General features: G+C 30.4%; 2 protein-coding genes across 7 annotated transcripts in view; one reads left to right on the forward strand and one right to left on the reverse strand.

The window, feature by feature from the left end:
* LOC124948142 (26S proteasome non-ATPase regulatory subunit 1) overlaps positions 1–3,922 on the forward strand; it is a 63,360-nt gene extending 59,438 nt beyond the window's left edge. For both annotated transcript variants that reach the window (XM_047491340.1, XM_047491341.1), the window contains exons 11-14: positions 392–726; positions 1,059–1,411; positions 2,032–2,398; positions 2,892–3,922. In XM_047491340.1, coding sequence (XP_047347296.1) covers positions 392–726; positions 1,059–1,411; positions 2,032–2,398; positions 2,892–2,962 — 1,126 coding nt within the window. In that variant the 3' untranslated portion in view covers positions 2,963–3,922. The remainder of the gene's footprint in view (positions 1–391; positions 727–1,058; positions 1,412–2,031; positions 2,399–2,891) is intronic.
* Positions 1–27,500, reverse strand: part of LOC124948143 (dopamine receptor 2) — a 70,910-nt gene that overhangs the window by 19,275 nt on the left and 24,135 nt on the right. For all 5 annotated transcript variants that reach the window (XM_047491343.1, XM_047491342.1, XM_047491346.1 and 2 more), the window contains one exon: positions 8,429–8,661. In XM_047491343.1, the coding sequence (XP_047347299.1) occupies positions 8,429–8,661 (233 nt within the window). The remainder of the gene's footprint in view (positions 1–8,428; positions 8,662–27,500) is intronic.

Here is a 27,500-nt window from a genome sequence, read left to right on the forward strand (position 1 = left end):
GAAATCGAAACAAGTTATAACAACAACGAACTATATAAATCCATTTCTAAATTCAACAATTCGAAATCATTAATCAACCAATAACTATGAAAGTACATATGTGTCTATAATGACCTTAATACGCTACCATTACATTTATGTTTCCTGTATTTGAATATGCCGCGCATCTCCTTTGGGATTTACTTTAATAATTGACGATAATTCTTATATTTTGATTTACAATTGATATCAAAGTAATTGTTATAATTGAAAAATTATTCGATATCATGGTTTGAAACTTTTTTTTTTTTCCAATGTAAGAAGTAAATATTTAAAAAAAAAACTTTTTACGTGACCTTTGTAAAAAAATATTTCGAGTAACGATTTATTTAATTTTTTTTTTTTTTCCCAGAACACCCGAGCAATGTCCAAGCGTAGTGTCTCTATTGGCCGAGAGTTATAATCCTCACGTTCGATATGGCGCTGCAATGGCTCTGGGAATTGCCTGCGCTGGAACCGGCTTGAAAGAGGCAATAGCACTCTTAGATCCAATGACGAACGACCCTGTGAACTTCGTTAGACAGGGAGCGTTAATAGCCTCGGCAATGATCCTCATTCAACAGACCGAAGCTACCTGTTCCCGCGTAAAGGATTTCCGTGCCCTTTACGCTAAGGTAGTCGTCGACAAGCACGAGGACGTCATGGCCAAGTTCGGTGCTATTCTTGCACAGGGTATCATAGATGCTGGTAAGATGATCAAAACTCTCTAATCTTCTCATCGTCGAGACGGAGAATATGGGACTTTCAAGACTAAAGAACTTTCAAGGAGATTATAAAGCAGCCTCTCGAGTTAAACCAATCTCCCGTTGTCTTGGAAAACTTTTTTTTTTCTTTTTCTCTTTTTTTTTTTTTTTTTTTTTTTTTACAAAACATTCTGATCCATCTTTAAAACGTCCCTATTTTCATAGCTTATCTTTAAATTTTTTGCAATAGTAAAAAAGAGAAAAAAAACACGTGCGCCTACATACTTCTGTCAATAAACTAAAAAAAAAAATTTTTTTTTTTTTCTCTCTCTGTAGGTGGTCGCAACGTGACAGTGTCACTCCAATCCAGAACAGGTCATACAAATATGTTGGCGGTCGTTGGTGCCCTGGTCTTCACTCAGTATTGGTATTGGTTCCCGTTGGCACATTGCCTTGCCTTAGCATTTACGCCTACTTGCTTGATCGCTTTGAATGCTCAATTAAAAATGCCAAAGTTGGAGGTACGTTCGAATGCACGGCCAAGTATTTACGCATATCCAGCACCGCTCGAAGAGAAAAAGCGCGAAGAAAGGGAAAAGGTCACTACCGCTGTACTCAGTATCGCAGCACGAGCACGTAGGAAGGAATCTGAGAGAAGAGCACGTGACTCTCATGAAAAAATGGACGTGGTAAGACATAACATTCTTTTCTCTATCTTTCTTTCTTTCTTTTTCCCCTTTTTATATTAATAAAAATAATCGATTAATTGCCGTGGATTATTAAATGTATATTATTTGAAACCAAGCTCGTTTTTCAATCATCAATACACATGTGCAACTGTAAAAACTCGACGTAATCTGACATTTAAAATTATTAAAAAAAAAAAAAAAAAAAAAAAAAAAAAAAAAAAAAAAAGGTCAGTTCTTATTTTCTTTTCTCTCTCTCTCTCTCTCTCTCTTTAAAAACGATCCTCCTACACACACACATATATATATATATAAATTTTAAAGTTTCCTAGGAACCGCGTTATTTTATTTCGGCTTATAAAACGTATAACAATCAATATTGACTTATATACTTTTATAGTTTTTAAAAGTCAGATGTCATTTCATTTATTCGTTCATTCGTTCGTTCATTCATTCATTTAAATTCGTTCGTTCGAGTTACTTTCTTTATCCTTTGCCAGATTAATCAGAAGATAAATTAGATTTTTTTTTTCTTTTTCCTTCCTCTTTTTTTTTTTTTTTTTTTTTTTTTCTTTTAAGATTAATATACGATACTTATATAAGTATTAATATATCGTTTGAAGGATCCACCGGCGGTGGTAGAGACGAAGGAAAACGTCGAGATAAAGGAATCAACGGCAAATACACCGAAGGAGAAGGATGAAAAAAAGAAAGAGAAGGAAGAGAAGGAGATTAAAGATACGAAGGATAGTAGAATCGATAAAAAGGGCAAAGATGAGGCGGAAAAGGGTGAAAAAGAGAAGAAGGAACCAGAGCCGAACTTTGAGATTCTTCAAAATCCAGCTAGAGTATTGAGACAACAATTGAAGGTGATTCAATTGGTCGATGGTAGCCATTACGTACCGGTGAAGGATCTTCAAATTGGGGGTATCGTTATGGTTAAGCATATTCAAGCGGACACTGAAGAGGAACTGGTTGAACCAGTCGCCGGTGAGATATAATAATTTATATTTGTTTGTATATACATATATATATTGTTTTGTTTTTTCTTTTCCTTTTCTTTCTTTTCTATTCTTTTTTTATTTTTTTTTTTTTTTTTTTTTTTTTAACGAAGACCCTTTCGGAAATCATTTCGAACGGATACAATTTTTTACTCGATTATCTTCTTCTCTAGTGTCGAAAAGAAAATAGAAAAAGAGAGAAAAAAAGAAGAATAAAATTCGTACGATAAAAAAAAAAAAACAAAAAAAAAAAAGAAAATTATCCTACTTACATCTAGTTGAATTATTAATCTCCTTAGTGAAATGAAATATTCCATCTTCGAAAGTTTCAACTCTAACCGCTAATGGACCATTTAATTAAGATAAATTCGGCCGTGATTAAAATCAATTACTTAAATCGTTGGTTTAATCTTGAAACGTCGACGATTGTATTACGAACACGTATATTGACCATTTGATTCTTTTTGATTTTTATGTTTTAGCATTTGGACCAAAACCCGATGAGGAAAAGGAAGCTGATCCACCGGAACCGTTCGAGTATACAGAGGATTAAGGGACAATATGTGATATAATAATCAATATTTCCCTCTCGCCTATCATAATAATAAATAAGTCGATCGTTTGTTCGTCTATCAGATATATATAGGTACATACATACATACATACATGCATACATACATACATACATACACATATATATATATATACATTATATATATATATGTATATACGTAAGTGGTATCCCTTGTACGCGTTCAATGGCGTATACATTAGACATCCTCCAATCAACAATTTGTAGCGAGAAGCATTTCCATTTTTTAATTAATGTCTCTTGAATATTGTTTCAATTTTTTTCTTTTTCTTTTGTTCTTTTCTTTTTTTCTTTTTTTTTTTTTTTTTTTTTTTTTTTTTTTTTTTTTTTTTTTATCTCTCATCTTTGTTCAGTACACCGTCCTAGAATGATACTTTTATTTCGGATAAGTCGAACGTAAGAAATATCTATTTTTCTTCGACGTTCAATAATCGACGATTCATTTTTGAATTTTAACGTAATAATAAAAAACAAATCATTTGTGCAATTGCCTGAGCTTAGCACTTATTACAATAAAATCAGTCTTCTCTCTCTCTCTCTCTCTCTCTCTCTCTCTCTTCCTCCCCCCTCCCCGTTTTTTTAAGAATATCATCGATTTCGAACATCGACGAATTATTTATACGTATCAATATTAAAAATTACAATAATAACGTTAACTCGTTCATGATTTTAAATTGTGCACAATCGATAATAAAATATTTACTGTAATAATATCAAAAAAAAAGAAAAAAAAAAGAAAAAAATGTGATATCGTTGTAGAATTATTTTTAATTTTATTTAATACAATGTGAAAATGGATTGATCGAGGAACGAAATACGTCGAAAAATCGTTCAATTAATTATCGTTTAAAGGTAAGTATGAAATTCAATGATAATAAATAGATCCGTTTTATTATAATAGAAATTGTAGAATTTCGAAGGGAAGGAAATAAAAGAAGAAAAAATAAAAAAAGAGGAAGAAAAACAGATTAAAAAAAAAGAGAAAAAGAAACAAAAGAAGAACGAAAGAATATTATAAAGCACGTCGCTTTGTAACATAATCATTTTGTCACGGATGAAACGTTTACGTACGTTGAATACGTGATAAGCAGGTAATATCACGGACCCTCGCGACCTATACATACATAGATATTTATGTATTTCGTACTCGTGCATCGTTTATTATTATCGATTTACGTTTAACTTTCTATATACGTACGTACGTACGTACGTACATAATGCGTAACGTTATCGTACAAAGACCATATTTGAATTTTCGTTGGCTTCACGCTAGGTCAACCAGGTTTACTCCGATTATTCGAAATTCATTGAACCAATGAAACAACCATCTATTTTCTAACTATCTCCTGGTATCTAATTGTACAGGCCAACGTTGTCTAATTTGATTTGAAATTTGATATTTGTTTGGAAATTAAACTAATGGATTGAAATATATGGATTATTATATTGTTGTTCGTTTGATCGAAGAAGAGTTATCGTAATATGAATGAAAAGAAAAAAAAGAAAAGAAAGAGAAAAAAGAAAATATATATCTCTATGGAAATGAGATTTTTATTTTTATTTTTCGTTTGATTTTCCTTTTCTTTTTTTTTTTTTTTTTTTTTTTTTTGTTCTGAACCCTAAATCAAATATTTACCGATACGAGCGAAAGCTCGGAAAATTTAATTGTACCAACCAACGTTGTCTAATTTAATTTGAAATTTGATATTTATTTTAAAATTTAAATAATGAATTTAAATATAATGATGATTATATTGTTATTCGCTTGATTAAAAGAATAGTTATCGTAATCTGGGGAAAAAAATATATCCCGATAGAAACGATCTATTTATTTTTCTGTTTTTCTTTTTTTTTTTTTTTTTTTTTTTTTTTTTTTTTTTTTTTTTGGACCCTAAATCAAACATTTACGATCGGTGCGAACGTGGAAAATGTAATTATACAAACTGACGTTGTCTAATTTAATTTGAAATTTGATATTTTTTTTTTTTTTTTTTTTTTTTTTTTTTTTCTTTGTTTTTTAAATTACCTAATGGATTCGTATAATAATGATTATTATATTATTATCCGTTTCATTAGAAAAGGGTCTTTATAGTATTAGTCGTTAAAAAAAATATATCTCTACGTAAACGTTCTTTTTATTTTTTCTTTGTTCTTTTTATTTCATTTTTCTTTTTTTTTTTTTTTTTTTGGAGTCCTAAATCAAATATTTACGATCCATGCGAACGTCGAAAATCTCCATACCGAGAGAGTTATAGCCTTAGATCTTCATGCATTTCTAGAGAGTGACATCGACTAAAGCTCCGCTTCTGTGCCTGTCGATAATACGCTTCATGGCGTCTCGAACGAATGGAAAAATATGATAGCGACTGTCTGATGTCGATGAAAAGCTCTATGCTTATTAACTCACTCTCTCTCTCTCTCTCTCTCTCTCTCTCTCTCTTTTTCTCTCTCTCTTTTTCTCTCTCTTTCTATCTTTCTATCTTCTATCTAAATGCAGTAGAAATCGATATTTCGAGAGAGTAGTTACAAGACGCCCCTTTTAAAAAGTATCATCTTGATGATAAACCATTTGCGATATAATATTTTATAGTATATTCAATACATACATATATATACTTATATACATGTGTACATTTAAATAGAACACAGTAGGAAAGAGAAAATAGCTAATAGTAATAAAATAGGTTTCCCGTGAATAAAATGAGTTCTCGTGTACGAGTGAGAGAATCGAATTACTCTCTCTTCCTCTCTCTCTCTCTCTCTCTCTCTCTCTCTCTTTCTCTTTCTCTCTCTTTCTTTCTTGTATCTTTTATAGAACCACCAAAAGATATCTCTCCGATATTCGTGAAAAAAGGAATCGTCTAATCCGCGATATATCTGCAGTACTTATACGAGCATCATCAAAGAATTTATGTGATTACTTTTTTAATTACGACGATCGAATCGCGGAATGCAAATGAATATTTTCAAATGGAATACAAAAACAAAGCTAACATTCTCATTATATATGAAGAGAATCGTGTATAGCCATTCAGAAAAATTTTTTCTATACTTTTTGATCCCATTTTAAAAAAGCAGACATTCGTTCTTCCTTCCTTCCTTTCTCCTTTTTATAATTATATTTCTTTCTTTTCCTCCCGTTTACTGCTCGTTAAATCCTTACGTAGAAAATTGCTATTTTCGATATTTCAAACTCTTTCTCTCTTTCTCTCTCTCTCTCTCTCTCTCTCTCTTTGGTAACTCCTGTAGTAAGTAACATTATTCTCGTTTAGCACGCACGTCTCAGCAGCTCCTCCCCCCGCCCCATTTCAACCCCTCCTAACGTTACTCGTTTAACCATCGTCAAAATTACGTTTCAAGTAAATACGTGCTACTTTCATGAGTTTTTTCTTTTTTCTTTTATTTTATTTTATTTTTTTTTTTTTCTTTTTTCTTACTCCTTCTTTTATATTTATAAAGTTCGTCTAATGGAACAACGAGAATATTATCGTTTACGTGTTATCTAATGAAACTTCACAAATTATCTTATAGTTATCTTATAGTTCAATAGTTGCGTTCAATGCTAATTATAAAGGAAGCTTTAGTACGGTATTATCTACACACAGTATATCATCTCTAACCGTGATAACGAAGGTATGAACGAACGAACTAATGAACGCTTGTCTTGATTAATTATTGTTAATATCGACATATATTTTACACGTAATATCGGGGTAAATGGTCTCTCGACGAAAGAGAAAGCTAACGTTACGGAACTCTCGTTGGAAAGACCAAAGAGAGCTTCGAGCTTTCCTTCACACTAATTCTCTTGAATACGTATATATTTAGATTATCCGGATTAGTGACCGACGTGACTTTACCAGATAATAGACTAAAGCTTAAATATTTTGCTATTTTTGAAAGCAAAAGTTAAGTTACATTAATCTCTTCAAAATCCACCCACTTGTGATACACTTGTGATATATCCAAAAAGAAAATATAACGACAAATATTCGAAACAATATATAATTACGAATACGCACGAGATTATCGTTCGTATTTTATCAATTGAAATTGATTTATTAACGATTAAAGAAAAAGGAAAAAAAAAAAAAATAAAGAATTAAATTCATTTCAAATATTCTAATTTGTTAAAAGAATTTGGATAATTGAAGAGAATGATTTATTTCTTCATTAGATTGCGGAACATTTAATATTTGTCCGTTCTTCTTCCACAAATATATTAAATACATAAATATTTACATATAATAATTTCTAACATACATTTTAACATTTGTTTCTCTCGCAATTAACGCAAGTGCAATTATGAGAATACCTAAATGTAAGTATTACTTCCAGATGATAAGAGAACCATGAGAACACTCGTAGTACATAATATTATCGATTACTTTACACGAAAAATACTTCTTTTTGAATTAAACGAAAAGGAAAGGAACAATTTTCTGACTGAACATTGTAAAACTGAAACGTTTATCGAATGCGTTTCTATAGGAATGAAATATAAAAGAGAATGAGAAGATGAAAGAGAGAAAGAGAGAGAGAGTAAGAAAAAGGTTTCACCATATACTGACAATTTTGTGACATTTACCTAGACTATTTGAGTCTCTGGTAATTCCGAGTTCTTGTTTTCTCTGGCAAATAACGCCAACAATGTTGCAAATTCCCAAGAATGAAACGAAAGTCGCAAATTTGGTCTTTTCCTCTTTTACAAACACAGACACACACACGTAGTCATTACCCTTTTTCCCCTCAAAGAGAGAGACAGAGAACTCTGCTGTTCGAGACAGCTAACAAGGGGGAAAATTAATGCCTCGAAATTCTGAGATGTTCTCTCTCTCTCTCTCTCTCTCTCTCTCTCTCTCTCTCTTTCGTTGTCTCTTTCTCTCTCTCCATCTTCATCTGTCTATCTAACCATCTATCTTTTTACGAAATGATGAGGAAACAGATGAATTTCCTTTCTTTTAACCCTTCCACCTCAATATTATTCTATCTTTTATTATCGATATTAATATATAAAACGTGGTCGTAAAGATTAATGGGGAAGATAGGAAAAAAAATCTCATTCAATAACTTTCGAAGAACTAACCCCCTTTTTTCCCCTTACTATTATTACTCTTTACTCGTAAGAATTCGAAATGTATTATATCTAAGTTACATTGATATCGTTCGTAAGTATGAAAAAAAAACAAAGAAAAAAAAATATTGATGAATGAAAACAAATAGAACGTACGAGGATTCAAATATTTGAGGAAGAAATGTACATGCAAATTATATATTTGTATGAATCGTGAGTAAATAAAAATTATCCCTAGATTTACATACGTGTGTGTAAGTATAACATATATATATATATATATATATATATATATATATATATATATATAATATGAAAAAAGAATTTTATTTGTTAATCATGACTTCTCTCACCTTAGAATACATTAAACTGAGAGGTAAGCTCATGGCGATGCTCAGTAGCCAGACAAATATTATTTTCAGGGTGACTCTTCGTCTCGTTTTATTCCGACCAAATTTCATCGGATAACGTAGGCTCAGATATCGGTCGACGCTTATAGTGCAGAGATGCATTATGCTTGCCGTACAAAATAGAACGTCCAGACAAATCCAAGCGAGACAGTAGACCGGCGGTAGTGGAAAGTAACCTGAAATCAAAAGAAGAAGGGCGAAAAAAAAAAAGGAAAAAAAAAAGAAACAAGAAAGAAAAGATTGAATCTTTTTTTTACGAATATATCTACGATTGAAAGATAAGAGAGAGAGAGAGAGAGAGAGAGAGAAGAGACGAGGTAAGAATAAAATTTATCGAACGAAAAATATTAACACTAATAGTCGCATAATTTAACAAAAAAAAAAGAAAAAAAAAAAAAAAGAAAAAAGAAAAAACGAATCACTTTTCGTAACGTCAACAAATTTTATTCTTATTTTTCATTTCTTCTTTTTTTTTCCTTCGTTCCTTTTCCCTTCTTTTTTTTCTTTTTTTCTTTTTTTTTCTTTTCTTTTTTTTGACGAAACTTATACCCCCTCGCGGAAAATAATTGCCAATAGAAATTTGTTTTTTGTTAATTTCGCGCTTCAAGATGGAATTCTCGAAAAGTGGAGATGCTTTTAAAACGTATTTCTTTTTTATACTTTATCCTTCCTATCGTCTCTTCTTCCTTTATATTTTCTTTTTTTCTCTTCATTTCCTTATAAAAAAAAAAAAAAGAAGAGAAAAAACGAAAAAGAAAAAAAAAAAGAAAAAAATGTCACGAGGAAGGAGTCATTCCATCTCAAAAAAGATCGTTCGAAATCTTTTACTACGAACGACAGGCACCTGCCATAAGCAATTTTATATTCCGTTCGATGAAACTCTTCTCTCACCCTCTCTCTCTTTCTCTCTCCTACCTACCATTCACCACCCACCATTACTAACATCACCACCTTTATTTACCCCTATTCGTGTGTATTCCTCAAAACAAAGTTAGTCATAATTATTGTCAGCACGAATGTTCGACGGTTTATTTCGAATTTTATAGTTAAATCATATCCATGATATCTCGACTTTTTTTCCAACATTTTGATTCAGAATATATACTTTTCTCTCGAAGCACGTATCTTTAGCTAGATATATATATATATATATATATATATATATATATATATATGTAACGTATGTATATATATATATACGTATACACATACATAGGTACGTACATATGTTTAATATGTATATACCATAATATGTATTTTCACGATCTCCTCAGTGCATATTTTTTTTTATTCTTTTTCTCGTTTTCTTTCTCTTCTCTTATTGTTGTCTTATTGCCTCCTCCACATATATATTAAATAATATAAATATATATGTATATATTATAGCTTTGCCTATGTATATCTGCTGGATATATGCGTATATGTGTACGTCACTCATGTTTAGTGAAAGAGGATTCAATGGGTCAGTGATGTGCTGTACAAGAACGTAACGAGAAATCAGTAAGCTTATCGAAAGGATAGAAAAAGGAGATTTATGCGTTAAAAGAGAGAGAAAGAGAGAGAGAGAGAGCCTTTCACCTGTATTATATTTACATCCTACATGATTTTATCTATTTTAAACGATTCGCTTGTTAAGAAGCTTCTCTTCCCTTACGATTGATATATTTATCTTTTCTTCTTTTTTTTTTCTTTTTCTTTCTTTTTTTTTTTTTTTTATCTTTTTTTACTCTCCTCTCTTCTCGAGTATTATCTCCTCTATTTACTACGTTCTTTCTTCTCTCTCTCTCTCTCTCTCTCTCTCTCTCTCTCTCTCTCTCTTTCTCTTTATTTTATTTTTATTTTTTATTTTTTTTATTTTTATTTACAATCGTTCAATCCCACCCTGCACCCTCCGTCACAATGACAAACCGATGTTATTTTTCAACTCTTTAACTTTTTTAATCGATGACAGTGTCTTTCATTAAATAGAATGAACAATAAATTGAAAAAAAAGAAGGAACTTTATAAATTCAAGATTATATATATATATATATATGTCATTAACGAGTTAGATATCATTGTTAAAAGTATTACAACTTTTGACTTAATCTTGTTTTAATGTTCGTTTAAAATTAAATATCATCGATTAATTCCATCGTTTCAATTTGCATCGTATCGATATTGTTAACGAAACGAAATCTATAGTATACGTGAATAATGGAAGATCGAAATATTCATACGTTAGTTCATAATCGTTGTATCATTGTTTCTAAGAAATTCTAATATAATTTACGAGTTCTAATCGAGTTGAGGTTTCTCGATTAATGTCTAATGGTGTACGATTAACGTGATTTCGGATGATAATCTAAATGCTCGTTGAAAGTCAAATTTTCGGTTGTTAAACATTAATAAATCTAATAAAGAGGGAAGCGAGTGTTGAGATTACCAGAAAATAATTTGTTAGTCGAGTATGCTTTAAATCCTATTTAACGAGTTAAAGAAAAGAAAAAAAAATAGAAAAAAGAGAGAGAGAGAGAGAGAGAGAGAGAGAGAGAGAGAAAGAGAGAGATGGTAAGAGGGCGAGAAGGAAAATAACGTTTTGGACGTCTCATTTATCTTCGGACGCTTTTAGAGTCGGGTGTACTAGCCCTCGTAACAAATTCTACGAACGCTCTTCCTCCTCTGAGCTACCATCCACCACCTTCTCCCTTAAGCTACACCATCCTCCACTTCTTCCTCCTCTGACACGTCTTACCTCCTCCGTGGCATCTAGTCACATTGAGAAGTTACGTGACTATGTCACCATTGTAAATATATATGTATGTGTGTGTATGTGTGTGTGTATGTGTGTGTACGTGTGTATGTGTATATATTATCGTGTCGAAATTCTAAATTGTTCGTCACGTGTCCAAACATCGATACCCGATATCTAAGAAAGTTATCGTTAACATTTAATCTCGATACTACATAAATATAGATACATATATAAATATATATATATGTGGATACATATATAAATTTGTACATATATATATATGTGTATGTATGTACGTGGATATATATATATATATATATATATATATATATATACGTATGTATGTATGTATTTATGTACGATGTATGTATATATTTATGTATAAGACTTGACATTTCGTGACTTGTACCTTTTTACGATTTAAATCATGTTTTTCTTTTCTTTTTTTTTTTTGTCTTCTTAGAATATATACTACAAGATCAAATTTTCTACAATCCTTATAATCTTGTGAAGATCTTTTGCGAATAATTTTCGAAGAATTACTAATGACTATCTCTTCCTCTCGAAAGTCACCAAAGTTAAATGAGTCGGAGCTTTACGAAGTCTCGAACGCACATTGAAGAAAAGACGAGAATAGAGAATAAAGTGAGAACGAAGAAGAAAAGAGAGAAAGAGAGAGAGAGAGAGAGAGAGAGAGAGAGAGATAAGCCAACGCGTTTCTGTTAATTATCCTTCTTAACTCGCTTCTTCGATAATTACGTTTTCGAAGACTTCACTTACATACACATACATACAAAAATTCTCAAAGGTGAGAAACATACACAAGGATGAATGTTTGATTTCACTTCGATTTTACGGCATTGTCGAACTTGTCGAACTTGTTCGAAAAGAAAACTGTCATTTTTGTCGGAAAAATATTTCTTTTTTATTTTTATTTTTTATCTTTCTTTTTATCTTTTTTTCTTTTTCCTTTATATATATATATATATAAATATATATATATATACATATACATATACATACACATACATCGAAATTTTAATTTGTCTTTTGAAGGAAAGATTCGTCGAGAAGTATTAATTATTGTTCTCATTTTTTCTTCACTTGTCTTATTGAATCTTTTCGATAAGAATACATATAGTTTAGAAAAAAAAAACAAACAAAAAAAAAAAACGAAAAAAAAAGGAAAAAAGATTACCAATTCCTCCTTTTGTCCATTTCTTTTCTTATTCTCGAAAAATAAAAATCGAAAGATTTTATTATACATATCCCTACTTTTAAATTCATCTCGTCGACTAAACACCCTATATTATAGTTGCAAAGGCAAAGTGCGCTTGCATTAACGTTCAAAAACTACTTTTGAAGTAGATAACGCGAAGGAATGTGGGAATTATGCTTTCAGCAAATTTTTATAAGGAAACTTTACTTATTGCGGCGATCTTGTAAAACTTCGATATAAACGATCTTATCTTTTATATTATCCCTTATCTAACATCAATTTATTATAATCCATAACTATATCGTATAATAGATATTATATATGAATACGTAGTTGAAACAAATATATTGCCAGATTGATTGATCTCCTTCTTCGAATCCTCAAAACTTCGTAAACGAAACAAAACGGAATGAAACAAAATGAAACGAAATAAAACGAGGTAAAATAAAACAAAACAAAACAAAACAAAAAGAATTAACTTCTATATTCGTACACGTAATCGATTCGTTTTAATTCTTTAAATATCGAACCAGTTCGTAACGTTTACGAAAGAAAATAACTGTACCAATTTCTATCCATATAAATGAATGTTAGTTCGTTTCTTTATTGGTACATACATACATACATACATACATACATACAAACAAACTAACAAACAAACAAACAAACATATATACATACAAAAGTACATACGTAGATAGATTCGGAATAAAAACAAACGTTGATACAACAAGCGATAAAGAATTGAAAACGAACGGTAAATGTTAAGAAGTAAAAGTACGATTTATATATCGAGATTTATATAAAGTCGGACTCATAAACGGGCAGATGGAGCAATGAAGGTGAGGGGAGAATAAAAAAGGAAAGATAAAAAGATAGAAATAATGAAAGAGAGAGAAAGAGAGAGAGAGAGAGAGAGAGAGAGAGAGAGAGAAATCGGAATCTCGATAATGGAGTTCGATCGTAAATCATATTTTAAGTGATACGATTTCTTTAAAAAAAAAAAAAAGAAGAAGAAGAAGAAAAGTAAAAAATAAATGAATGAGAAGAAAAAGAAAATTATAAAAGAAAAATCATCATTGGAATCGGAGAAAGAAATGCATTTTTTACTTATTATCTCGAATATCGTATTACTTACATATTTATCGTAGAAATATTGTCTCTTTCTTTTTTCTTTTTCCTTTTGTTTTTTTTTTCTTTTAAGAGAAGAATATTCGAACTTCGATACTTCGATAGATCGAAACAGGAGAAGCAAACAATGTAATCGTTTTCGAACGCGCAAAGGATTTAACGAAGAAACTTGATTAAGCTTCGCTTTGGGAAATAGCACGCGACTGGCCTTTGTTTTTACGTACCACCGATACGTAGATATTGTAACAATAAATAACAACGAAAATCGATTGACTAGAAACATAGAAAGCTTTTTCTCTTTCTCTCTCTCTCTCTCTTTTTCTTTCTCTCTCTTTCTTCGTTCTTTTCTTGGTGTATATATATACATATATATATATATATATACACATGCACACGTACATGTACATATATATCTTACATACGTATATCCGTGTATACACTTTCTGTACGAATTGGCACAGATTACCACGAGAATCTTATTACATATAAGTATATATGCATCTCTATGTGTGTGTGAATGTGTTTGTATATATATATATATATATATGTGTGTGTGTGTGTGTGTGTGTTTGGTTGACTAAGTTTCGTTGGATCATCAAAGTGCTACGAACTTTCTTTTTCACTGATCTTTGCCACTTCCTCTGAAATACATTGTCAGACTTAACGTGTTACTTTCGCAACTTTTCTGATCGTTTAAAGCTCAAGAGTTTTATCAAGAGAACCGTGTTAAGAATTTTTTTACGTACACAATGTCTCTGGGATTCTTTTTCGTTTTTTTTTTTCTATTTTTTTGTTTTCTTTTTTTTTTTTGGGGGGGGGGGCAAACTAATCGGGACGACCTCGTCGTAATTTCGTTTCGCGAACTCGAAATATTCGCAAGATCACACTTTTTGGACGAGAAACGTTGTATTACTTTCCTTTTTTCTTTTTCTCTCCTTTTCTCTTTTCTTTTCTTTTCTTTTCTTTTCTTTTCTTTTCCTTTTTTTTTCCTCCCTTTCTTTTTCATTTAATTTTCTTCGATCACGTCCAACAATGTATATTATCTACGATACTTTCGAATAACATTAATATCTACTATTTTTTACGTATATCTACCCTTCGATCCTTATCCTTTCACGTTCTCTGAAAGAAAATTCGTAAAGCCGACGGATAAATCGCACGTACCTAAATGGAAAAACTCGTGAGTGGTAAGAGTAGTTGCTTCTCTCTTCCTTCGCGGATATACTCAACTTTGAATATATTATTTTCTATTTCCGTTACTGGTCCTATATATATATATATATATATATATAAATCTTTCGACGACGGAGAAATGATTCGTTGTAGGTGAACGACGCGAGATAGAAGACAAATTCAATCGGTCCCATATAATCAACGTTGTTCAATGAAATTTTCGCGTTTGAAATTTTAACGTTGTTATCCTTGTTACAGAACGAATTACATTTAACGCTCGTAAAATTTCTCAAATTATTATGTTCGAGCGATGTATTCTAATTTCCTTCTCTCTCTCTCTCTCTCTCTCTCTCTCTCTCTCTCGCGCTTTTGTCCTCTTTTCTTTGTTTTTTTTCTTTTTTTTCTTTTCTTCTTTTTTTTTTTCTTTTGTATTTATTTTTTTTCGTTTAGCCTCGCTCTTTCAAAGGAGCTAATTTATTTTGTTAAAACAATTTTTTGTTAAACGTCAGAAATATTCCGTACCGAGTTTTGTGGATACAAAATCGTTTGATGAAAAGCATTAACTATATAGACGTTACCGTAAACTCATTTTTCATACCTTGATATACATATTATACTTTCAAATATAAATACGTTCTCATTAACTCTTCTATCCTTTATATGCTTATAAATACATACGTTGAATAACCAAACATGGATACGTACTGACCGAGTAAATGCTTATGTAAATGGGTACGTTAAAAAGGAAAATAATACATACATACATAATATATACATATATACATATACATATATATATATATATGCAAGTAATTATTTAGCCAGAAATTACAGGCATATATATATTTGACAACGTTAATTTTTCTTATCTACAATATTCCTTTCATTTTTCATTTTTCCAGTTTATCCTTTTCATTTCTCTTATCTCCTCTTTCATTTATTTTTATTCCGTCGACACCAAATATAATATCCCTCTTTATTTAGAATATTAACTTAATCGAGATGTAAGAACGATGATAAGATGGAGCTTAGCGAATGAAATTAGCAGATTCGAGTTAATCGACTCACGGAAGGTAAGTAAACGAGAGAATGAAGAGAGAACTGCATACGTGTTTTCCCATGGGGTCGGCGAAAATTTTACAGATTCCGTAACGAAACGACAGTCGTTAATGCACCAAGGAGTAACGAGTTAACGCAGCTCTCCACGTGTAGAACGACATTACTATGTCCCTAAAGGATTGCATATTCATGGACGTTCACCGTGATCTTATATCAACGCTCCCTTCTAACGACTGTGATTTTAGCTTACATAAGCTTATTGGATAGCTCTTTGCTCTTTTGCCATCCTCTTCCATTTCCACTATAACCCTTCTCCCGTCTCCCCCGCCCCCCGCCCCGCCCGCCCCTCCTCTCTCCTTGCTCTTCCCACCCACCTATTACGGATTATATATAATTCCTTTGTGCAACTTTGCAACGACCGAGGAAGCAGCTGTCCGAAGAATTATGACGCTTTAGTCTAAAAGTAAAATGTTAGCCAACGTTAAGAATTAACGAGAGAATTCTATCGGAGTAATAGTTGAAACTTTAGTATAGAATAGTTGAAGCTAATTAAAGAATGATAAATATCTATACGAAACTGTCTGCAAGATTAGACTTTCAGTCCTCGATTCTTTCAACTTTTTTTATAGAATGAGAGAGTGAGAGATAGAAAGAGAAAGAGAGAGAGAGAGAGAGAGAGAGAGAGAGAGAAAATATTAACTATATTATTTTTCTATGGCACATAGTTTTATAAAAAACGAAAACTATGTTTTATATATATATATATATATGTGTGTGTGTGTGTGTGTATATTCGTTCATTGGAACATCCCTCTGTGTCTCGTATTGCAACGAGACATTCGATCCTAGGTTCGAAAAATACATAGAAAGAAACGAATTCACCTCGCTAGATGAGAGAACAAAGTGATCAACGATTTATAACGTCGGTTAATGAAACTACAGGAATAAAAGCAACCGGACTATTTTCGAGTTTTGTTCTGGACAAATATTCGATCGGGTCAACACCCGTTTTATAAAATAAAGAAAAAGGCCATTCGCGAATCGTCGTTCGTGAAAGCGGTTCGTGATACTCGAAAGGATCGATACGAATTTTTATATTTTTCTCTAATTCGTCATTTTCTTCTCAAAATCCTTTGATTTTATAATTCTTCTAATGAATTTATCATCCGAGCATTACGTTACACGCTTTTTTTTTTTTTGGAAGATTTTATTACATCCCTGTTATATCTCTTTAATGTATGTACATATATATATATATATATATATATATATATATATATATATATCTCCAAATCGTCGCGTCATATCCAGGGTTTAAAGGTTAAAAAATAAAATAAACAATTTTTCGCAATAATTTGCGATAAAACAATAAGACGTGTCTTCGAATATTTTAAAATATAAACTCGTTCGTATTAAAAGAAACGATTTTCTTATATATATTATATATTATATATTATTCTTATATATTATATATTATGTATATATATATATATATAGTTCGTAAGTATTGATCGAGATCAAACAAATCGATCACCTTTCTTCGTCTCTTTAATTCGCGAGACGATCCTCTTAATTTACATTTTTTTAATCTAACTCGAATAGCTTCTACTTCGTTCAGAAATTCAATATCGATTTAAATTCACCTAGAACGGGGATCATCGAGAAGCACTCAATATATTTTTCGCCGTTGATTGTCGCCGCGGAAGTCAATATTAGAAAATTAGAAAGGAAAAAAAAAGAAAGAAAGAAAATCGACTATAAATATATATATATATATATATATATATATATTCAGATAGATAGGATTATTCTTCGAACGAGTTCAACCAACTTATAAAATAAGTCAACTTTTGTACTCAAGACATTGAAAATTTCTTCGTCGTCACCTCTCGTCCCCCTCCCGTTCTCACCTTTATTCAACTACTCTTCTACTCTCGTAAACTCGTCTTCCATACTTCGTCACATCCATTTTAATAATCATCTATCCGGACTTTATCTACTTAAAGATATATATATATATATATATATATATATATATATATATATACACGTTGCCCATAATTCAAAAATATCGAATAACGATTTATCAACGGTTAGTACGATTACGAGCTGCGATACGAAATACGAAATCCAATTAAAATCTTTCGTAAAAATTAGATCCATTCAAAATCGAGTATTCGAATTTGACGAGGAAGGGGAAAAAAAAAAGTATGGGACCATTATTTATATATGGTATTTTTCTTTTCTTCTTTTTTTTTTTCTTTTCTTTTATTTTTTGCTTTTCGTAAAGAAAACAATCGGGAAAAAAAATAAAAAAAAAGATGGAGAGAGAGAGAGAGAGAGAGAATGAAAGAAAGAAAGAAAGAAATTCGCGAGAGATTTAGAAAAATAAGAATAATAATAAAAGAAAGTAGAAGTAGTAGTAGAAGAAGAAGAAGAAGAAGAAAAAGAAGAAGAAGAAAAAAACTTTTCATTCACGTGGCGCAATCGAATTGATTTCAATGTCGACAAATATCCTGTTCAATGTCCTGTGATCGACATTGAAATGCTGCGAGAGAAGGTAATATAGTACAGTTCAAGCTCGGACCCGATAACATCGCTATCTAATAGTCTTTGAATATATTCAGAAAATTAATTAGTTCGCGCTTACCTTAAAAGGTTTTAATTCTCATGAGAGAATTAACGATAAGAGATATAATGAAATAAAAGGATATAAAACTAATACAGGGACGTTATTATATTACTGAAATAATAATATTCATATAGAAAATCGTAATATTACGTATATATTATACATATTTACTTTGTTCGTTCGAAATGTTAGAAATTATTTCTTTTTATAAATGGAACATTCAAAAAAGTTGATTTTTCCATGTCGCTTGGGAAAATTGTAAGGCATATGGGAAGATTAAATGCGAGAATTAATTATACAAAATTCTCGAGCCAAGAGACAATTTCAAGTTTGGATTATTTACTTAAAATAGATAAAATGGGTTATACGTGTATTCGTTTACATGATTTCGTTTTTCTTGATATTTATTTATTTTTTTTTTTTTTTATTTCTATTCTTTTCTCTCTTTTTTTTCTTTTCCTTCTTTCTTTCATTCTTTCCTTTTTCTTCCTTTTTCTTTTCTCTCTTTTTTTTGTTCTTTTCTTTTTCGTCTTTTTTATTCTCTCTTTTCTTCTTCTTTTATTTTTTTTTTCTTTCCTTTTTCTTTCTCTTCTTTTTTTTTTTTTTAATCACTCTCTCTCGATCCAATTCAAGAGGAGACAATCGAACAGATCGAAATCTCTAATCACGTTTATAACGTGGAAAATATAATAATTATACACTTATCGAGTTCCCGTTATGATTCATATCATTCGTATAATCAAAATTTAATTACCAAAATTATTGAACGATTTCCTGTTAGTTATATACATTATTAATGAACGAAATGAAAATATATATATATATATATATATATATATATATATATATATATGTGTAAATACGACGACAGATAGGATAGAATAAATTCGATGGGATTCTATCTATATTCCGATAAAATTTACGAGTCAGCCATGAAAAGAGAGAAAGAGAGAGAGAGAGAGAGAGAGAGAGAGAGAGAAAGAACAAATGATTATATATTAAATTCAAAAATATAACCGAACATTTCTCGTCCCAATGAATCAAATCGGAAACGATTCATAAAAATGATTAATATGAAATATTCAGACATAACAATAAGAATGTTTCTCGATCGATGCCATTTTCATTTCATTTTATTCGAATGGTTGCATTTCTTCGTACTTTACGTACGTACATAATAATTAAAGGCAAATGAAATTCTGACCACCATTTTTAAATATTCATTTCCAAGTATAGACAACCTGCATCGCGCACGTACACACACACACACACACACACACACACAGAGAGAAAGAGAGAAAGAGAGAGATGTGTACACATGCAAACGTTGGACAAGAGAGAAGGATTCGTAATACGGACTGTGGTTATAGTAGAAATGAAATTTGACCTCGACTCTAGGAACATCCAACATTGCGAACACAGTTATCGTCCGTTCGTCAATTAGTATCGTCAAAGAGGTAGATCGTGTTGAGCGTTTAACGTGGCATGCCTTTCAATTAATGCAAATCATAAAGATCTACGTATGTAGATACCATCGTACTCTCTCTCTCTCTCTCTCTCTCTCTCTCTCTCTCTCTGTCTCTCTCCCTCTTTCTATTTCTCTTTCTATTTCTCTCTCATTCTGTTTGTAGACGTATAAATTCAATAGAGAAACGCATTAATGATATATAACGTTAAGATTTTGGATACCTTAAAACTATCATGAAAATATTATATGTTTGAAATGGAAGTAAATATATCATAGAAATATTGTATTATTATTATTATTATTATTATTATTATTATTATTATTATTATTATTATTATTATTATTATTATATTAAATATTAGAATGAAAAGTTTTATCCTAAAATTGATATTACATTGATCGGGATGTATTATTTTGAAAATAATAAAAATAATTTATTATCTTAATAATGATCTAAGTTTTATGAGTTAAATTAATAATAATAATAATAATAATAATAATAATAATAGTAATAATAATAATATCTTTCCGGGATCTTAACAATGTTATAACGATAAAGAAATATATAACCCTTGATCGAAATCGAATGGTCGATCCGTAGTTGAGATTAGTCGACGTAAATGGCCGACGGGCTGTGAAAATATAATTAAATGGTGTCCTGGAACTAGCATCGACGAGCGTATTGCGCGTACGTTAGTCATTCGAAATTGATGGAACGCCCTGTAAAAGCAGCATCGTGAACTTTAATAGCACTCACAACCCACGGGATGAAAACGTATATTAGAGTGCTGCTGCTTTCACTGTATTTCACGTTAAAGGACGTAACGGAGCTTCGTTATAAAGGATTCGCATACGTTTCCCATTCTCTATCCTTTACTAGATATTTCACTAAAACTAACGTCATTAATTATTATTATTATTATTATTATTATTATCATTATTATTATTATTATTATTATATGTATATAATTAATGTTTATACGAAATTAAAGAATAAAATGGATAAATTTTATTTACTTGTAAGGAGGGAAAATTTATCTTTATGTTTCGAACACTTTTTCGAAACGGATTTTTCTTTTTTTTTTTTCTAACATTTTAGTATATTAAATTATCCGAGATAGCTCGAGACAAAAAAGTGAATATAGAGGGAGAAGAAAGAAAGAAAGAGAGATAGAGAAAGAGAAAGAGAGAGAGAGAGAGAGAGAAAGAGAGAGAGAGAGAGAGGATAAGCTTGTAACGCGTCAACAAGAAACGAGATCGTCTAAAATATAGGTAGACGTTCGGGTTAAGTTGACAAGAAAGGTCGTAGCTTTTCTTATGCATATAAAGGAAGGTTGAAGGGAAACATGACTTAGACTATGAGTATTCATTTTGTGTCCCAGTTTACTTTAGTTCCTGACCAACTAACTTAACGGTATAATACAAGATTTAGTTTTTTGATGTTAACATATATTATGTTATAGGATAACATGGACCTGTCAAGGATAAATATTAAAATTTCAAAACAAAATTATACGTTTTTATATAAAATATGAATGTTAAAAGAGTTATGTTTAATAAAAGTCTCTGCCAGGCGTTTTAACTCGATCGACTTGATACAACGTTTGGGAAAATGTTCGAGTTCGTATTTATTGAGACTACTTTTTGAGGGAGGAAATTGTGCGAAAGAAAGAAAGAGAGAGAGAGAAATAGATAGATAGATAGATAGATAGATAGATAGATAGAGAGAGAGAAAGAGAGAGAGAGAGAGAGGTAGGGAGAGGGAAAGGAAAGAAGAGGAATTGAACGGATGTTCTTTTAAAAATGGAAAACCCGATGGACGTCGACTAGAAAATGTCAAAACGCCGCTGTATTCGAGAAGATAAAGCGCGTCAGCTGCAACATACAATGTATGGTAGTACGTTTCTTGGAATGAGATGCAAGAAGAGAAACATATATAGATGCATATGTACATATGTAGATGTACAATATGGATACTTTATAATGCCACGAATGGGAATCGAGAAAAAGATGAACCAGAAGAAGATCGAATGGTAATTCGAAATATCTTTAGGTTAAATGTTAAACTGTGATGTTATTTATTTATTTGTTATGACAAAAATTTTAATTACCTCATTTTAAATGAAAGAAATGCATAGGGGGAGGGGGAGGGGTGGGGTGGGGGGGGGAATACAATGGAAAAGATATTTCATCGTTCTATTATATTTGTTTTTATGAAAACTAATGTTTTTTGTTTGAAGAAAAAGGTCCTTTCTCTATTGCCCGTGACGACAGATTGCCAAATGAGATGGGCTTGAGAACTAGAAGGTAACACGTTGAGCATATGTCTCCATCCTTCACTCTCTCTCTCTCTCTCTCTCTCTCTCTCTCTCTCTCTCTCTCTCTCACTCCATGTCTTTCCTTCCAGTATAACGTCACAACACTTCGTAGAACTTGCTGCGAATTCCCGAAAGCTCGAGGACGTTGTTTCTCTCGATAAGGACCAAGTTACTGTTTAACGATAACGTTAACCGAATATTCCAATATAGAGAAAAGTTTATTATTTCAACGCAATTATATGCGAACTGTTTGTTAATATCGATACTTGAATATTAACTCCTTTCGAATATGCCATACCACGTTAATATAGAATAATTTTAACTTAACAGTTAAACAATCAAATCATGTTCAAAATCATACGTTATTTAATTAATTATGTATTTATACGGATAAATATAATATTGAAAATTATTTAATCGGATATTATCAAAGAAATTATATCATCGGAGTTATATTTTTATTAAAAAATATTTTATAACGATATATATATATATATATATATATATATGTTGTTCTTTTTTAAATGATTAATTTGAAAAATTTATTGGATGCATGTGTATACTCACGACGATATCAATTCTATCATGATAATAATATCGATGTACGTAGATAAAATGAGAATATTTTCCTCTTGATAATGGTTTTGGTTAGATGTCTCTACGACTTTTCGTTTCTTAAATATGTTCTCTATGAAATATTGCCATTCATAATTTATCTCACATCTATGCCTCCTCGTAGTAAACGTAGTAAGTATAGTAAAAAAAAAAAAAAGAAAAAAAAGAAAAGAATTGTTTACTACACCGACCAGCTGATCTACGAGCACGTGTATTTCAACAGGCATGTATATATATATATATAGGTCACGGTGTCACTGCACGTTTATTCTTATTTTGAGAAATTAAATAGGTCAATGGGTCAACGTAAACATCTGTTATTTACATTGGAATATCTTCGAAACCATAAAATTTTAGAAACATACATAAAAAAAAAAAAACCATATAAAATTATAAATATTCATTGATCCCTTTAACAATTATTTAATAATTTTTTCATGTGAAAAATTTTTATTTCAGAATTTTTTTCTTTCTTCTTTTTAATTAATCCTGTGAAAAATGAAGCGAATATTTCGTTACACGTTTCTAACACGTACGCATTACAATAACGTTATAAACAATTTTTGATAAACAATTTCTTATAAAGAATTTTTTTTTCTTCCTTCTTTTCTTTTCTTTTTTTTTTTTTTTTTTTTCTTTCTAAATTTTGTCCAAACCAATATTTTAAAGGTAAACAATTCTTCACCATTTTTCAATTATGTAATTAACGATTATGTATGTAACATGATGTTTGTAAATAACATTTTTAAAAAAGAAAATGTCAAATATATGATCTGTATATAGGCATACTAAAAAACGTAGGTTTAATTTAAGAATCCATATATCGATTATATTACTATTTTGTTGATCATAAAAAAGATTTATATTGAAGAACGATATTTCCATTGAATAATTTCGATGATTCAATTGCAATGAGGAAAGTATCAATAAATTTCGAAGATTATGGCAAGACAATGGCAAATTTGTTTGACGTATCGTGTTTTAGTAGATCGTTCTAGTAAATAACGTCCATTAGTCAACCATGGAATTTATAGATCGCACCGAAGACAATAGAACCGATCGTCTGAGATAAACAGCTACCGTTTCGTACGTATACACAACACACAACGCACGCACGCACGCACACACATACACATACTTGCGCGCACGGGAGAGAGAGAGAGAGAGAGAGAGAGAGAGAGAGAGAGAGAACTCGCAAATGCACCTCCTTCCTTTCTCGAGAAACGCTATTTCTATTACGCTAACATAGGCACTTAGTACTCCAATTACTTTCATCAATTAGATGAATCTCATTCGAATGCTAAACGAATCTTCCCAATTGAAAGGTAACTCTATTATTATTATTATTATTATTATTATTCACATTTTTATTTCAATCATTTCCCAATAAACGAAATTTTTAATTTTCCTTTTCTTTTTCTATTTTCTTTTTTCTTTCCTTCTTTCAGATTCGATAAAAGTGTCAAGTATTTAATAATTTCTTGCAAAAAAAATTTTTTTCATATCATCTACATAAAAACAAAATACATATATATATATATATTTGTTAGACAATAAAAAAATATTAAATTACGTGAAAGATAATCCAAGATAATTTATCAATTCAAAAGATACTCGATCGTTATTGTCTTCAATTTTTGTATTAATTTTGAACTAACTGAATAAACGTGAAATTTTTATTTTTTATCTTTTTTTAAAGATCGATTAACGAAATCGGGTAATTAATAATTTTGCAAAAAGATATTTTATATCGTATCTATATAAAAAAAAAAAAAAAAATATATATATATATATATATATCTGTTAGACAATAGAAAAATATTGAACTATGTGAAAGATGATCTAAGAGAGTTATTCAATCCAAAAGGAAACTCGATCGTTTCCGAATAAACGCAACTACGAGTTTGTTTCTTTTTTTTTTTTTTTAATGGGCAGTAGGAGGAGGGGTAATGATAGTGATTCGATAAATGTATCAAAGTATTTAATAATTATATCAAAAAAAATATTTTCATATCATATCTACATTACAAAAAAAAAAAAATATATATATATATATAAATATATATATTTGTTAAACAATAGAATAATATTGAACTACGTGTGAAACGATTTAAGATACAATAGTTTTCCCAATCGAAAAAGAATCTTTACCATTTTCGTTCAAACGTTAACGAATAAACGAAATTTTGAATTTTCTCATTTCTTTTTTTTTGTTTTTATTTGTTTTCTTTAGAATCGATTAATGCATCGAGTATTTAATAGTTTCTCTTTTTTTTTTTAAATATATATATATAAATAAAAATATATATAAAATAAAAATATATATATATATATATATATATATATATATATATATATATATAAATAAATATATATATAAAAGAAAAAAATATAATCTGTTAAAAAATGAAAAAAAAAAAGAAATTTAACTATGTACTTGAAAGGATATGATCGTAAGAGAATTTCCTTACTCACTCATCTGGTTTCATTCTCCGGAGGAGAAATTTTTTCCTTTAGATTTGAAAAAGAAGAGAAAAAAAAGAGAGAGAGAGAGAGAGAGAGAGAGAGAAAAAGGAGAAGAAGAAGACGAAAAAAAAAGGAGAAGAAAGCTCGACGAAAAACTGAGTGGTACAGGGTGACGTTTCATAAAGAGGGATGATCGATTTAAAGGTTTCGACGAGATGTCGTATGAGATTCATCTTGCCTACGGCAAAGAATTTTGACGAGAGCTAAAACTCTCACACGTTTATATTCTCTACGAAAAATAGATCCTAAAAGAAAATGCTTGCTTTCGCTTTGGAATAGAACGAAATTTCTTCAAACAGCTTCTTATTCTCTATATTTAAGCATCGACTTTCTTATACGTGCCGAAAGCGTAAATGGAAGAAAAGTTCTCTCTCTCTCTCTCTCTCTCTCTCTCTCTCTCTCATGCGCGCGCGCGCTCGAACGAACGAAGATTTTATTTTATTATATTTTGTACGTCGCAAATATCGCCGTAGAAAATTCTCCTCAGGTTTGAGTAGCTCTTCTTTCATTCTCTCTTTCTTTCTTTCTTTCTTTCTTTCTTTCTATCTTTCTTTTATTCTTTATTTCGAAAGAGTGAACTTCCTTTTGCCAAAGCTATAAAGGTAAAGGATAGATAGTATTTCTTTCTATCTTCGTTTTTATTTCTCTCTCTCTCTCTCTCTTTTTTTTGCTTCTTTTTCCAATTTTCTTTTTCTTGCTTTCTTCTTTTTTTTATTTTTTTTTATTTTTTCTTTTTTTCTTTTTTTTTTTTTTTTTTTTCTTTTCATAGGACATTAACCCTTTACGGAAGAAAATAGAACGTCTGCGTATAATGAGTTGTTGCTCGTTATAATCGTCTACGATCATTTTTTTTCTTCTTCTTTTTCTTCTTCTCCTTCTTCTTCTCCTTTACTTTTCGATGCTTGTCTTTAAGAAGAAAAAGACAAAAGAAAAGAAAAAGAAAAACAGAAAAAAAAAGAAGAAAGAAAAACAAGAAAAAAATTAAAATGGAAAATTGATATAAAGAGACATATATTATAATATAGATTATCATATATGATCGATATAATTCCAAACGTTTCTTTTACTCTTTTACAAGTGTTCAAGTTGAAATGTCTTTCGAACTTCAATTCATCTCGAATATCCGAACGAAACAATGCATAATGTAAAAGTCGCAATAGAATTTTACTCGGAGTGGTTTCTCTGTCACTTGTATGCTTTCTCTCACGTAGAAAGTCTCAACAAATAATAACTCTCATGTCCGACCCGGTAACCAAATAACATAGAATCCTATCGCAAGGAGAAAGAGGCTACGTCTGATGTAACATTTTATTGTAAAGAAAAGAAGAAGAAAAAAAAAAAAAGGGAAAAAAAAAGAAGAAAAAAAGAAAATGAAAAAGAAGAAAAGGACGTAAACGGAATAAAGAAGAAGAAGAGGAAGAAGAAGTAGTAATAGTAGTAGAGAAAATTTATTTCCCTTTAAAAGATCTACTTGAAAATTCGGTTTACATTTTCTATATATATATATATATATGTGTGTATCTTTTATTTTGCTGGAAAAAAAAAAAAAATAGAGAGATCTTCTCGTGAATTGAAAAATAGTAAGAAATGTTTTTTCTAAACTTTTCTTCTTTCTTCTTTTCCATTTTTATCTTTCTTTCTTTCTTTCTTTCTTTCTTTTGAAATTAACAACCATGATTATGAAAGTACAAAAGGGATAATGTGAAAAATTTGAAGAATTGTTCAAAACAAAATTATATTTTCTCATCCAACGAAATATTACGGTGAACACGTACGATGAAATAAGGTAGCTATTTTCAAGTCGTCCTAGAATTTCTCTCTATCTACCTTTTTCACCAAAATTCCGAGGAAACACGTTCACCATTTGCCTAGTCGACCGTCCGTTAAGTAGGATAATAGTGTGCTAGTAAAACTACACTTCCCAAGAGACCACTTTACCAAAGGCGAAAACTTTTCGGTTCTATTGAACGAAGCTACCCTCTCTCTCTCTCTCTCTCTCTCTTTCTCTCCCTCTCTCTCATCAAGAAAAGATAATTTAGTATGCAACTTCTTACCAACGGATGTTGTAACAGTTGCTAGATGAAAAAAATGTATCTTCCTTTACCGGCGAATCGATAGCAGATGAAATTGTTCAAATCATT

The sequence above is a fragment of the Vespa velutina genome, chromosome 3 (genome assembly GCF_912470025.1).
Source record: "Vespa velutina chromosome 3, iVesVel2.1, whole genome shotgun sequence".
Classification (NCBI taxonomy): domain Eukaryota; kingdom Metazoa; phylum Arthropoda; class Insecta; order Hymenoptera; family Vespidae; genus Vespa; species Vespa velutina.